Source organism: Panulirus ornatus, chromosome 6 (assembly GCF_036320965.1).
Source record: "Panulirus ornatus isolate Po-2019 chromosome 6, ASM3632096v1, whole genome shotgun sequence".
Classification (NCBI taxonomy): domain Eukaryota; kingdom Metazoa; phylum Arthropoda; class Malacostraca; order Decapoda; family Palinuridae; genus Panulirus; species Panulirus ornatus.
Genome location: NC_092229.1, coordinates 37,623,039 through 37,638,721, shown reverse-complemented (window position 1 = coordinate 37,638,721; position 15,683 = coordinate 37,623,039). Strand labels below are relative to the sequence as shown.

Sequence of the window (15,683 nt, the reverse complement as noted above, 5' to 3'; positions counted from 1 at the left end):
GCAGAAGCTGGTGACTGAGTTTGGTAAAGTGTGTGAAAGAAGAAAGTTAAGAGTAAATGTGAATAAGAGCAAGGTAATTAGGTACGGTAGGGTTGAGGGTCAAGTCAATTGGGAGGTAAGTTTGAATGGAGAAAAACTGGAGGAAGTAAAGTGTTTTAGATATCTGGGAGTGGATCTGGCAGCGGATGGAACCTTGGAAGCGGAAGTGGATCATAGGGTGGGGGAGGGGGCAAAAATCCTGGGAGCCTTGAAGAATGTGTGGAAGTCGAGAACATTGTCTCGGAAAGCAAAAACGGGTATGTTTGAAGGAATAGTGGTTCCAACAATGTTGTATGGTTGCGAGGCGTGGGCTATGGATAGAGTTGTGCGCAGGAGGATGGATGTGCTGGAAATGAGATGTTTGAGGACAATGTGTGGTGTGAGGTGGTTTGATCGAGTAAGTAACGTAAGGGTAAGAGAGATGTGTAGAAATAAAAAGAGCGTGGTTGAGAGAGCAGAAGAGGGTGTTTTGAAATGGTTTGGGCACATGGAGAGAATGAGTGAGGAAAGATTGACCAAGAGGATATATGTGTCGGAGGTGGAGGGAACGAGGAGAAGTGGGAGACCAAATTGGAGGTGGAAAGATGGAGTGAAAAAGATTTTGTGTGATCGGAGCCTGAGCATGCAGGAGGGTGAAAGGAGGGCAAGGAACAGAGTGAATTGGATCGATGTGGTATACCGGGGATGACGTGCTGTCAGTGGATTGAATCAGGGCATGTGAAGCGTCTGGGGTAAACCATGGAAAGCTGTGTAGGTATGTATATTTGCGTGTGTGGACGTATGTATATACATGTGTATCGGGGTGAGTTGGGCCATTTCTTTCGTCTGTTTCCTTGCGCTACCTCGCAAATGTGGGAGACAGCGACAAAGCAAAAAAAAAAAAAAGTATATATATATATATATATATATATATATATATATATATATATATATATGTATATATATATATATATATATGTATATATATATATATATATATATATATATATATATATATATATATATATATATATATATATATACATATATATACATATATATATATATATATATATATATATATATATATATATATATATATATATATATATGTATATATATATATATATATATATATATATATATGTATATATATGTATATATATATATATATATATATATATATATATATATATATATATATATATATATATATATAAATAAATAAATAAATAAATAAATAAAAATATATATATCATTTGCCTTATTCATTATACTTTGTCGCTGTCTCCAGCGTTAGCGAGATACCGCAAGGAAATAAACGAAAGAATGGCCCAACCCACCCACATAAGCATGTATATACATGAACGCCCACACATGCGCATAAACATAGCAATACATTTTAATGTATACATACATATACATACACAGACATATACATGTATACACATGTACATATTCATATTTACTGCCTTCATCCATTCTCGTCGCCACCCCACCACTCATGAAATGGCGCATGCTAGATAGCGCTAGGAAAAGACAACAAAGGCATCATTAGTTCACTCTCAGTGTCTAGCTGTCATGTGTAATGTACCGAAACTACAGCTCCCTTTCCACATATAGGCCCCACAAAAATTTCCAAGGAGCGTATCATTAAATTATTATGTGGACAAGAAGGGGAATTGTTTACAAAGTTTATCAACAATAAAGCTATCCAATTTGTGTAGACCTTTATTAATATTTGTGTGTTTGATAATAGAAGATTCAATCATATTTCTCGTGGTCCTGGAGTTAGGGTTAACAACTGAGATGGCATTACTCCATTCAGTACAATGATCATAGTTTTTAACGTTATAAGACAAGGCATTTGATTCTTGTCCTGTTCTTATACTATATCTATGTTGCTTAAGTCTAACATAAAGATCGTTACCTTTCTGTCCAACATGAAACTTATCACAACTTCTATGTGGCACTTTATAGATGCATCCGGAATTTTATGCTGAGTTCCTGATTAAGTTATTCTTATAGTATTATTGCTGCTAAAGGCAATATTTACATTAAAGGATTTAAGCAGCATGGGAAGTGAAGTAAAATGATTATCAAATGTGAGAACTAAAAGATTCTTGGTGTCAATGGGAAGTTTGGGTTCAACTCTATGAAATGATTTCTTTGCTAACTTAAGGGATTTATCAATGAAAGATCTAGGGTACTTTAGCTTAAATCCAGTGGAATATATCTTCTCAAACGTATCATCAATAAACCCTGAACGTAATTCCCTATGGAACATAGATTGAAATGATGATAATTTAACTCTGTCGTGTTGAGTAAGAATGGATATATGAGCATACATTGGTGGGTTTTCTGTATATGCTAAACTTGAACTTGTTTCCTTGCCTATGGATCTCGCAATCTAAAAAGGGTAACATATCGTTATTTTCATTTTCTGCAGCAAATTTGAGAGATATGTTTGTAAATTTTCATTTGTTGGCCAAACACAAAGAACATCATCTACATACCTAAACCAAATTGCATTAGAAGGTAAGATATCCTTTAGGAATTTTGCTGCAAAGCATTCCATATAAAGATTACTTATTACAGGTGAAAGAGGGTTACCCATTGCCATACCAATTTTTTGCGTTAGCGAGGTAGCGCAAGGAAACAGACGAAAGAATGGCCCAACACACCCACATACACATGTATATACATGAATGCCCACACACGCACATTTCAACGTATACATACATATACATACACAGACATATACATATAGGCACATGTACATATGCGTACTTGCTGCTTTTATCCATTCCCGTCACCACCCCGCCACACATGAAATGGCACCAACCCCCCCCCCCCCCCCCCCCCCCCCCCCCCACCCTCTCGTTGCGCACGCGCGAGGTAGCGCCAGGAAAAGACAACGAAGGCCACATTCGTTCACACTCAGTCTCTAGCTGTCATGTGTAATGCACCGAAACCACATCTCCCTTTCCACATCCAGGCCCCACAAAACATTTCATGGTTTACCCTAGACGCTTCACATTCCCTGGTTCAATCCATTGACAGCACGTCGACCCCGGTGTACCATATCGTTCCAGTTCACACTATTCCTTGCACGCCTTTCACCCTCCTGTATGTTTAGACCCCGATCGTTCAAACTTTTTCACTCCATCATTCCACCTCCAATTTGGACTCCCACTTCTCGTTCCCTCTAACTCTGACACATATATCCTCTTTGCCAATTTTTCCTCGCTGAACCATTTCAATACATCCTCTTCTGCTCCCTCCACCACACTCTTTTTACTGCCACACATTTCTCTTACCCTTTCATTACTTACTCGATCAAACCACCTCACACCAAATATTGTCCTCAAACATTTCATTTCCAACACATCCATCCTACTCCTCACAACCCTATCCATAGCCCATGCCTCGCAACCATATAACATTGTTGAAACCACTTTCCCTTCAAACATACCCATTTTTGCTCTCCGAGATAACGTTCTCGCCTTCTACACATTCTCCAACGTTCCCATAACCTTCGCCCCCTCCACCACCTTGTGACTCACTTCCGCTTCCATGGTTCCATATAATTTCCCATGTAATTTTCCATATAATTTCCCAGGAATACTCAACAAACTTATACCTCTGTAATTTGAACACTCACCTTTATCCCCTTTCCTTTATACAATAGCACTATGCATGCATTCCGCCAATCCTCATTCACTTCACCATGAGCCATACATACACTGAATATCCTTACCAACCAGTCAACAACACAGTCACCCCCTTTTTTAATGAATTCCACTGCAATACCATCCAAACCCGCCGACTTGCCGGCTTTCATCTTGCGCAAAGCTTTCACTACCTCTTCTCTGTTCACCAAACCATTCTCCCTAACCCTCTCACTTCGCGCACCACTTCGCCCAAAACACTCTATATCTGCCACTCTATCATCATACACATTCAAAACCTTCAAAATACTCACTCTATCTCCTCACTTCACCACTACTTGTTATCACCTCCCCATTAGCCCCCTTCACCGATGTTCTCATTTGTTCACCTATCGTACGCACTTTATTTACCTCCTTCCAAAACATCTTTTTATCCTCCCTAAAATTTAATGATACTCTCTCACCCCAACTCTCATTTGCCCTTTTTTCACCTCTTGCACCTTTCTCTTGAACTCCTGCCTCTTTTTTTTATACATCTCCCAGTCATTCGCACTGCTTCCCTGCAAAAATCGACCGAATGCTTCTCTCTTTTCTTTCACTAATAATCTTACTTCTTCATGTCACTACTCAATAAACTTTCTAATCTGCCCACCTCCCACCTTTCTCATGCCACGAGCATCTTTTGCGTAAACCCTCACTGCTTCCCTAAATACTTCCTCACACAAGTCACTTACTCTCACCACTCTCTTCACCCCAACATTCTCTCTTCTTTTCTGAAAAAAAACTCTACAAATCTTCACCTTCGCCTCCAAAAGATAATGATCAGACATCCCTCTAGATGCCCCTCTCAACGCATTAACATCCAAAAGTCTCTCTTTCACACGCCTATCAATTAACACGTAATCCAAGAACGCTCTCTGGTCATCTCTCCTGCTAACATACGTATATTTATGTATTTTTTCTTTTTAAACCAGGTATTCCCAATCACCAGTCCTTTTTCAAGACACAAATCTACAAGCTCTTCACCATTTCCATTTACAACACTGAACACCCCACGTACACCAATTATACCCTCAACTGCCACATTACTCACCTCTGCATTCAAATCACCCATTACTATAACGCGGTTTCCTGCATCAAAGCTGCTAACACACTCACACAGCTGCTTCCAAAATACTTGCCTCTCATGATCTTTCTTCTCATAACCAGGTTCACAGGCACTAATAATCCCCCATCTCTCTCCCTCCACTTTCAGTTTTACCCATATCAATCTAGTTTACTTTCTTACACTCTATCACATACTCCTGCAACTCCTAATTCAGGAGTAGTGCTACTTCTTCTTTTGCTCTTGTCCTCTAACCAACCCCTGACTTTACTCCCAAGACATTCCCAAACAACTCTTCACCTTTATCCTTGAGCTTCATTTCACTCAGAGCCAAAACATCCAGGTTCCTTTCCTCAAACATACTACCTATCTCTCCTTTTTTCACATCTTGGTTAAATCCATACACATTTAGACACCCCAGTCTGAGCCTTCGAGGAGGATGAGCACTCTCCGCATGACTCCTTCTTCTGTTTCCCCTTTTAGAAAGTTAAGATACAAGGAGGGGAGGGTTTCTAGCCCCCCGCTCCCGTCCACTTTAGTCGCCTTCTACGACACGCGGGGAATGTATGGGAAGTATTCTTTCTCTCCTATCCCCAGGGATAGGGAGAAGGAACAGAGTAAAGAGCCAAACGAGGAATGCTCATTCCCATGAAGGCTCAGGCTTGGGGTCTTTGGATGTGTGTAGATGTTTTAGCTGTGAGTGGAGGAAAGCTCAATGGTGAAGGGCAATGATGGTTTGGAAGTGTCTTGGTAATTAGATTAGGGGTTGGTGTGAAAGCAAAAGCTAAGGAAGGGGCAGCAATACCGACCAAACAAGAGTTGTGGGAATGAGTGAAAGAGTGTATTGAACTGGGTTTCTGACTGATGTATATAAAACTGAATGTGGGTGATTCTTAGTGCTAATGCACCTGGCCATGAGAAGGAGGGTGATGAGACGGAAGGCCGAAGAGAAGTGATACCAGGAGAATTATTTACAGAAGGATCTTGATTTTTATTTAGTGGATTAAGAGGTGGAGGATGAGCCATCCTAGATGTGTGAGCAGCACTCCATACTAATGCTAATAAAACCCCTGTAAGTATGGAGTGCAAATGAAAGTCAGGCTTTACGTCATATTTGGGAAGCAGTCCGATATAACTAAATTCCTTCTGCTTCTCTGACCTTACAGATGAAATCCCTGTACTTCGCAAAAAAAATTTTCTGATTTCCCATTGTCTATATTGTTTGTCCCGACCTGGACAACAAACGTCGTATCCTCGGGCTTGCTTCAGACAATATCATCAAACTTCTCCGGAATATCTTCCAGTTTTGAGCTTGGAAAGCATAAATTTCCTCTTTTCTCCCTAACACTGGACCCCTGGTCTTGATCCTTTACTAAGGAATCGTCAACCACAATGATACTACGATCATCTTGTCCTTTATCTCCCAATACATTAAACATTCTATCTGGTGTCTTCCTTTCCCGAACTTCTATTAGTCGTCAAGTCTGACTAGAAAGTAAAGTTATCCGCTTCGTCCCCACGGCCACCAAACTATTTTCTAGGTTTTCTACCTTAGTTGTCACCAATGACTCACGATCCTGTATACCAACTGATTTTGAAGCAACAAAGCTCGCGTCGCTTTCCCACAGATTCATCCTACCATCTAATCTATCTGATGCCTCATTATTCCTCCTAATTCTTAAGTGCAGATTTTCGAACAAGCTGCAGAACAAATAAAAGTGAACTTACCTTCCTCCTTGATGGCATAATCCCGGTTCCCTGATATAGACATGGATGTAAAACCACTGCGATAACCACACCCATGTACGTAAGAGTGTGCATGGCAGTGGATGGAACCATGGGAGTTGAAGTAAGACATAGAGTGGGAGAGGGTAATAATATCCCGGATTCGAGATTGAGATCGTTTGCCCTCAATGACTGTGAGGGCAAAGATGGGTATGTTTGATGACGGTGCTGTAGGGATGAGAAGCGTGGATCCTCGATGAAAAGTATTGACAAGGATGAATGTTTAGGAATGAAATACTTGAGGACAATATGTGGTATGAGGAGGATTGGTCGGGTAAGAAATGAAAGGGTATGAGAGATGTGTAATAGGAAGATAAGCTTGGTTAAGAAAGCTGGAGGGTGTGATAAGATGGCTTGGATATGTGGAGAAGGTTAAACAGTCTTACAAAAATGGCATTGGTGTCAAAATTGGATGGAACACGAAGAGGCTGACCAAGAAAGAGGTTGAAGGATGGAGTGAAATATGCTTTAGAGTTATCGTGGCCTGAACACATAGGAGGGAGTGAGGCGTCCAAGGGACAGAGCGGACTGTAGCCAAGTGGCATACAGGGCACGTATGTTAATGGGATGAACCAGGGAGTATGAAGCGATCAGGGGAAACCACGGTAAGGTCTTGAGGGTCTGGTTGTGAATAGTGGGCTCTGGTTTCGACACATCAGACACGATGTATGGAGTGTGGATGTGATCAAATGAAGTCATTCTTTGGCGAAACTTAACACTACCGCTACGTGGGAAACGATGAACGAGTCTAAACAAAAAACTCATGCAAGTTATCAAACACACACGCAGGTTTCCCGGCGCCTTGACAACACTGACAACAGTTGGCAGTCTGCCTGAATCTAAATAAATCACGTCTCATTCACGTGTTGGTAATGCATTATCACAGCAGCACGTACGTACCTGTGTCACGTGAATTGATGGCATCTCGGCAGGTAGTACCGGGCGGGAGTGACACCTGCGGGAGGGTACTGGACATCCACCAACTGGGGTTCGGTTGGAAATTGAAACCCTTCAACCTATGCTGTACTGGGATGGTGTTGGGATAATGGTGTTGGGATTATGAAGTGACGGGATGGTGAGAGTAATATAGTGAAGGACTGAACTCTGGCGGTGTCCTTACTTTGTGATACTTGAAGTAGAATAAGTTTCAACATTGATGACCAGAGCTGGAGGTCATATAGCTAGTAACTGTTACGTATCGTCAGAAGGGTCCAACTTGATCCTAAAGCGTTTGGAAAGCCAAAGGTTATATTCTGAAACTTAGAACCTCAGACTTATGTTGATGTTTGTCTTGCAGTTATTGTTTATATATAGACAAGTTATTGTTTATATACAGACGAGTCTATCTCATGATGGTCAGTTAACTGTCTACAACACAAACATGTAGATATTCTCCTCAGCGAATAGTGCGGTATGAGGCTTCAGGCCCGTCTACAGTAAGGACCCTCACGCTTCTCGATCCTACGACAGATATGAAACGTAAAAGGACCAAATGTCTGTCTACCAGACAGTGAGGTTGTGTCAGCCTGATGGCCTAGCCAGAGCCTTTAACGGTGAGCCATCGTCAACCACAATAGTTGCCACGTAGCGCAGCTATAGTACAGCAGGATGCAGTCTTGCAGCTTCAGTAGTCCCAGCAGTCCCAGCGGCTCCGTGGACACTCTGGTCCGCCTCAGGGGCCAGAGTGGAGACAGCGGCGCCTGGGACTGTTTGGTGGCCGCCTCTGAGCCCGTGAAGCGACGCAGGAGGAGCAGCACCGCCTCGGGCACGGGCCTCCTCACCCCCGCCACCAGGATCTCCACACTCTCCGAGCCGGCTGACTGGAGGTTTTCCGTGCCCCTTGTCTCCAAGGTGCGGCCCCCTCCTGCCGCTGGCCAGGGGGAGATAGGGGTGTCGCAGGCCGTGGAGAGCATACTAAGGGCGCCTGGTACAAGTGGGTCAGGGGTCAAGGTCGAGGTCAAGTACAAGGTGACGAAGGTGGGCCTCTTCAGAAGACTGGCCCTCAGAGTGAAGGAGTGCTGCTTGAAGTAAGTCTCTAAAAATCTTGTGTTTGCTGTAGGCTCTCGTGCCTTGCTTTTCTGCTTGCGCTTTTCAATCCGCTTTGCTTTAATGAGATACATTACTGTTTCATCTTAGCAAAAGATTTATGTAAGTCTGCTATGCAAGCATCCGGCTATTTGCCATATTCATGCAGACATAACTCCATCCAAGGCTTGTGCAGCGAGGCTCATGTCAACAGCCACTACGTCATGAATCATCCAGCAGTATAAGGTTTTAATGAACCTCTAATACAGATACAGAGGTAGCACCAGAATTGTGCTTGGGGTAAAGATAATACATTGTGAGGAATGATTTGTGTTTCTGGAAGACAGATCTCGGAAACTTCAGGTTCCAACCGTGAAGTCTTGATCGATCACATCTTCTTAACCTCTATCGACCCCAAACAACACATTGTACGAGGTAAGTAACTGAACCAACAGGATGGTCGTCAGGAGCACTTGTGATCTGAGATATAGAGGATCGAGACACCTCTATCCAGATTGTTCTGCTGATTTTTAAAACCTTTGGAAGCTTGGGAGGCCTCAGGCCTGTATGATATACTGTTGTATCGACCATGTTTATAGCATCATAACTGGACGATTGTTTAAAGGAAAAGAAGATAAAAGTGATTACAAGAATTGCAGAGTCGGCAAGATATGTGGGAGGATAGTTACTACTGTTGAAAAGATTTTGTGAACCCCTTTGTTAGTTAACACCAACCTGGGTTGAGGAAGGACAAGAGGTAGATAGACCAGAATTGTGCGCTTAGAGGAGATGTGGAGGTTTAGAGACAACAGAAGAAAGTAAATGCTGCTTTTATGCATTTAGAATAGGCATATGATGACGTGAGTACGAAAGGTCTCGGGGAAGTTGTGATTCCATGAGGTGTGCATACAACACTTGCGAGTGCTTGTATAACGAGAAGAAGGATGTATGAACACAGGTGGTGGTATGAGTTTGTGGTTTAACACGAACACGTCTTGTGTCTCGTGTCACCATCATTGTTTCTTTTATCTTTCTTATTATAGATGAGGCCTAACGTGAGGGAAGTAGTATGGAAGCTATATACAAAATCCATGGAAATTCAACCATACTTAACTATGGAGCAAGAAGATGGAAATTGCCTCAGCTGTTATATGTGGATGATGTTTTTTGTGTGGATGATGCTTGTTATGTGTAGATGATGCTTGTTATGTGTGGATGTTGCTTGTTATGTGCGGATGATCCTTACTATGTGTGGATGATGCTTGTTATGTGTGGATGATGCTTATGTGTGGATGATGCTTCTCTTGTGTGGATGATGCTTCTCATGTGTGGATGTTCCTTGTTATGTGTGGAAGATGCTTGCTATGTAGTGATTAAGATTGTTATATGCGGATGATGCTTGTTATGCGTGGATCTTTCTTGTTATCTGTGGATGATGCTTGATATGTGTGGACGATTATTGTTACGTATGGATGATGCTTGTTATGTTTGGATAATGCTTGTTATGTTTGGATGAGTATTGTTATGTGTGGATGATACTTGTTATGTGTGGATGATGCTTGTTATGTGTGGATGATGCTTGTTATGTGTGGATGATGCTTGTTATGTGTGGATGATGCTTGTTATGTGCGGATGATCCTTGTTGTGTGGATGATGCTTGTTATGTTTGGATGATTATTGTTATGTGTGGATGATGCTTGTTATGTTTGGATGATTATTGTTATGTGTGGATGATGCTTGTTACCTGTGGATGATGCTTGTTATGTGCGGATGATGGTTGTTATATGTGGATGGAGTTTGTTATGTTTGCATGATTATTGTTGTGTGGATGATGCTTGTTATGTGTGGATGATGCTTGCTATGTGTGGATGATGCTTGTTATGTGTGGATGTTGCTTGCTATGTAGTGATGAAGATTATGTGCGGATGATGCTTGTTATGCGTGGATCATTTTTGTTATCTGTGGATGATACTTGTTATGTGTGGATGATGCTTGTTATGTGTGGATGATGGTTGTTATGTGAGGATGATGCTTGTCATGTGCGGATGATGCTTGTTATGTGCGGATGATCCTTGCTATGTGTGGGTGATGGTTGTTATGTGTGGATGATGCTTATGTGTGGATGATGCTTGTTATATGTGGATGATGCTTGTTATGTGTGGATGATGCTTCTCATGTTTGGATGATGCTTGTTATGTGTGGATGTTCCTTGTTATGTGTGGATGATGCTTGCTATGTAGTGATGAAGATTGTTATGTGCAGATGATGCTTATTATGCGTGGATCATTCTTGCTATCTGTGGATGATGCTTGTTATGTCTGGATGATGCTTGATATCTGTGGATGATGCTTGTTATGTGTGGATGATGCTTGTTATATGTGGATGATGCTTGTTATGTTTTGATGATCATTATGTGTGGATGATGCTTGTTATGTTTTGATGATTATTATGTGTGGATGGTGCTTGTTATGCATGGATGACGCTAGTAATGTGTGGATGATGCTTGTTATGTTTGGATGATTATTGTTATGTGTGGATGATGCTTGTTATGTGTGGGTGATGCTTGTTGTATGGATGATGCTTGTTATGTGTGGATGATGCTTTTTGTATGTGGATGTTGCTTGTTATGTGCGGATGATCCTTGTTATGTCTGGATGATGCTTGTTATGTGTGGATGATGCTTGTTATGTGTGCATGTTGCTTGTTATGTTTGAATGATTATTGTTATGTGTGGATGATGCTTGTTATGTGTGGATGATGCTTGTTGTGTGGATGATGCTTGTTATGTGTGGATGAGGCTTGTTATATGTGGATGACACTTGTTATGTGTGGATGATGCTTGTTATGTGTGGATGTTGATTGTTGTATGTGGATGATTCTTGTTATGTGTGGATAATGCTTGTTATGTTTGGATGATGATTGTTATGTGTGGATACTGCTTCTTATATGTGGATGATGTTCTTCATATGTGCGGATGATTCTTGCTATGTGTGAATAATGCTTGTTATGTGTGGATGATGCTTGTTATGTGTGGATGATGCTTGTTATGTGTGGCTGTTGCTTCTTATGTGTGGATGATGCTTATGATATGTGGATGATACTTGTTACGTGTGGATGTTACTTGTTATGTGTGTATGATGGTTGTCATATGTGGATGATGCTTGTTATGTGTGGATGATGTTTCTTATGTGTGGATGATGCTTGTTATGTATGGATGTTGCTTGTTATGTGTGGATGATGCTTGTAATGTGTGAATGATGCTTGTTATGTGTGGATGCTGCTTGTTATGTGTGGATGATGTTTGTTATGTGTGGATGATGCTTGTTATGTGTGGATAATGCTTCTTATTTGCGGATGATGCTTCTTATGTATGGATGATTCTTGTTATATGTGGATGATGCTTGTTATGTGTGGATGCTGCTTCTTATGTGTGGATGGTGCTTATGATATGTGGATAATACTTGTTATGTGTGGATGATGGTTGTTATGTGAGAATGATCCTTGTTATGTGTGGAGGATGCTTGCTATATGTGGATGATGCTTGTTATGTGTAGATGATGCTTGTTATGTGTGGATGATGCTTATAATACGTGGATTATACTTATTATGTGTGGATGATACTTGTTATGTGTGGATGATGGTTGTTATTTATGGATGATGCTTGTTATGTGCGGATGATGCTTGTTATGTGTGGGTGATGCTTGTTATCTGTGGATGATGCTTGTTATATGTGGATGCCTCTTGTTATGTGCGGATGATGCTTGTTATGTGTGGATGATGTTTGTTATGTGCGAGTGATGCTTGTTATATGTGGATGATGCTTGATATCTGTGGATGATGCTTGTTGTATGTGGATGCCGCTTGTTATGTGCGGACGATGCTTGTTATGTGTGGATTATGCATGTTATGTGTGGATGATGGTTGTTATGTGTGGGTGATGCTTGTTATGTGTGGATGACCCTCGTTATGTGTGGATGGTGCTTGTTAATGTGGATGAATCCTTGTTGTGCGTGGATAATGCTTGCTACATGTGGATGGTGCTTGTTATATATGGATGATGCTTGTTATGTGTGGATGCCACTTGATATGTACAGATGATGCTTGTTATGTGTGGATGATGCTTGTTATGTGTGGATGGTAATTCTTATGTGTATGATGCTTGTTATGTGTGGATAATGCTTGTTATATGTGGATGATGCTTGTTGTGTGGATAATCCTTGCTATGTGTGGATGATGCTTGTTATGCGAAGATGGTGCTTGTTAAGTGTGAATGAAGCTCGTTATGTGTAGATGCTGCTTCCTATGAGTGGATGATGCTTGCTATGTGTGGATGATGATTGTTATGTGTAGATGCTGCTTGCTATGAGTGGATAATGATTGTTATGTGAGGATGGTGCTTGATAAGTGTGGATGATGCTTGTTATGTGTGGATGATTATTGTTATGTGTGGATGATTCTTGTTACGTCTGGATAATGCTTGTTATGTGTGGATGTTGCTTGTTATGTGCGGATGATCCCTCTTATGTGTGGATGATGCTTGTTATGTGTGAATGATGCTTGTTGTGTGGATGATGCTTGTTATTTGTGGATGATGCTTGTTTTATGTGGATGATACTTGTTATGTGTGGATGATCCTTGTTATGTGTGGATGATGCTTGTTATATGTGGATGATGCTTGTTATGTGTAGATGTTGCTTGTTGTATGTGGATGATTCTTGTTATGTGTGGATAATGCTCGTTATGTATGGATGGTGATTGTTGTGTGGATGCTGCTTCTTATATGTAGGTGATGTTCTTGTTATGTGTGGACGATGCTTGTTATGTGTGGATTATGCAAGTTATGTGTGGTTGATGGTTGTTATGTGTGGATGATGCTTGTTATGTGTAGATGACCCTCGTTATGTGTGGATGGTGCTTGTTAATATGGATGATGCTTGTTGTGCGTGGATAATGCTTGCTACATGTGGATGGTGCTTGTTATATGTGGATGATGCTTGTTATGTGCGGATGCCACTTGATATGTACGGATGATGCTTATGTGTGGATGATGCTTGTTATGTGTGGATGGTAATTCTTATGTGTATGATGCTTGTTATATGTGGATAATGCTTGTTATATGTGGATAAAGCTTGTTGTGTGGATGATCCTTGCTATGTGTGGATGATGCTTGTTATGCGAGGATGATGCTTGTTAAGTGTGAATGAAGCTTGTTATGCGTAGATGCTGCTTCCTATGAGTGGATGATGCTTGCCATGTGTGGATGATGATTGTTATGTGTAGATGCTACTTGCTATGAGTGGATGATGATTGTTATGTGAGGATGGTGCTTGATAAGTGTGGATGATGCTTGTTATGTGTGGATGATTATTGTTATGTGTGGATGATTCTTGTTATGTTTGGATAATGCTTGTTATGTTTGGATGAGTATTGTTATGTGTGGATGAGGCTTGTTATCTGTGGATGATGCTTGTTATGTGCGGATGATCATTCTTTTGTGTGGATGATGCTTGTTATGTGTGAATGATGCTTGTTATGTGCGGATGATCCTTCTTATGTGTGGATGATGCTTGTTATCTGTGGATGATGGTTGTGATATGTAGATGATGCTTGTTATGTGTGGATAATGCTTGTTATGTGTGGATGATGCTTGTTATGTGTGGATGTTTCTTGTTATGTGTGGATGATGCTTGTTATGTGTGGATGTTGCTTGTTATGTGCGGATGATCCTTCTTATGTGTGGATGATGCTTGTTATGTGTGAATGATGCTTGTTATGTGGATGATGCTTGTTATTTATGGATGATGCTTGTTTTATGTGGATGATACTTGTTATGTGTGGATGATCCTTATGTGTGGATGATGCTTGTTATGTGTGGATGATGCTTGTTATGTGTAGATGTTGCTTGTTGTATGTGGATGATTCTTGTTATGTGTGGATAATGCTTGCTATGTATGGATGGTGATTGTTGTGTGGATGCTGCTTCTTATATGTAGGTGATGTTCTTGTTATGTGCGGACGATGCTTCTTATGTGTGGATTATGCATGTTATGTGTGGATGATGGTTGTTATGTGTGGATGATGCTTGTTATGTGTGGATGACCCTCGTTATGTGTGGATGGTGTTGTTAATGTGGATGATGCTTGTTGTGCGTTGATAGTGCTTGCTACATATGGATGGTGCTTGTTATATGTGGATGATTCTTGTTATGTGTGGATGCCACTTGATATGTACGGAAGATGCTTGTTATGTGTGGATGATGCTTGTTATGTGTTGATGGTAATTCTTATGTCTATGATGCTTGTTATGTGTGGATAATGCTTGTTATATGTGGATGATACTTGTTGTGTGGATGATCCTTGCTATGTGTGGATGATGCTTGTTATGCGAGGATGATGCTTGTTAAGTGTGAATGAAGCTTGTTATGTGTAGATGCTGCTTCCTATGAGTGGATGATGCTAGCTATGTGTGGATGATGATTGTTATATGTAGATGCTGCTTGCTATGAGTGGATGATGATTGTTATGTGAGGATGGTGCTTGATAAGTGTGGATGATGCTTTTTATGTGTGGATGATTATTGTTATGTGTGGATGATTCTTGTTATGTTTGGATAATGCTTGTTATGTTTGGATGAGTATTGTTATGTGTGGATGATGCTTGTTATCTGTGGATGATGCTTGTTATGTGCGGATGATCCTTTTTATGTGTGGATGATGCTTGTTATGTGTGGATGATGCTTGTTATGTGCGGATGATCCTTCTTATGTGTGGATGATGCTTGTTATCTGTGGATGATGGTTGTGATGTGTAGATGATGCTTGTTATGTGTGGATAATGCTTGTTATGTGTGGATGATGCTTGTTATGTGTGGATGTTGCTTGTTATGTGTGGATGATGCTTGTTATGTGTGGATGTTGCTTGTTATGTGCGGATGATCCTTCTTATGTGTGGATGATGCTTTTTATGTGTGAATGATGCTTGTTATGTGGATGATGCTTGTTATTTATGGATGATGCTTTTTTTATGTGGATGATACTTGTTATGTGTGGATGATCCTTATGTGTGGATGATGCTTGTTATG

At 40.9% G+C, this 15,683-nt stretch overlaps 1 protein-coding gene across 3 annotated transcripts in view; it reads left to right on the top strand.

The window, feature by feature from the left end:
• Positions 1-15,683, top strand: part of LOC139749158 (ATP-sensitive inward rectifier potassium channel 12-like) — a 568,779-nt gene that overhangs the window by 421,417 nt on the left and 131,679 nt on the right. The window contains exon 1 of one of the 3 annotated variants that reach the window (XM_071662808.1): positions 7,524-8,606. The exons of the other annotated variants lie outside the window; for them this stretch is intronic. Coding sequence (XP_071518909.1) covers positions 8,188-8,606 — 419 coding nt within the window. The 5' untranslated portion in view covers positions 7,524-8,187. Of the gene's footprint in view, positions 1-7,523; positions 8,607-15,683 lie in introns of those variants that run through there. 3 annotated transcript variants of the gene reach the window in all.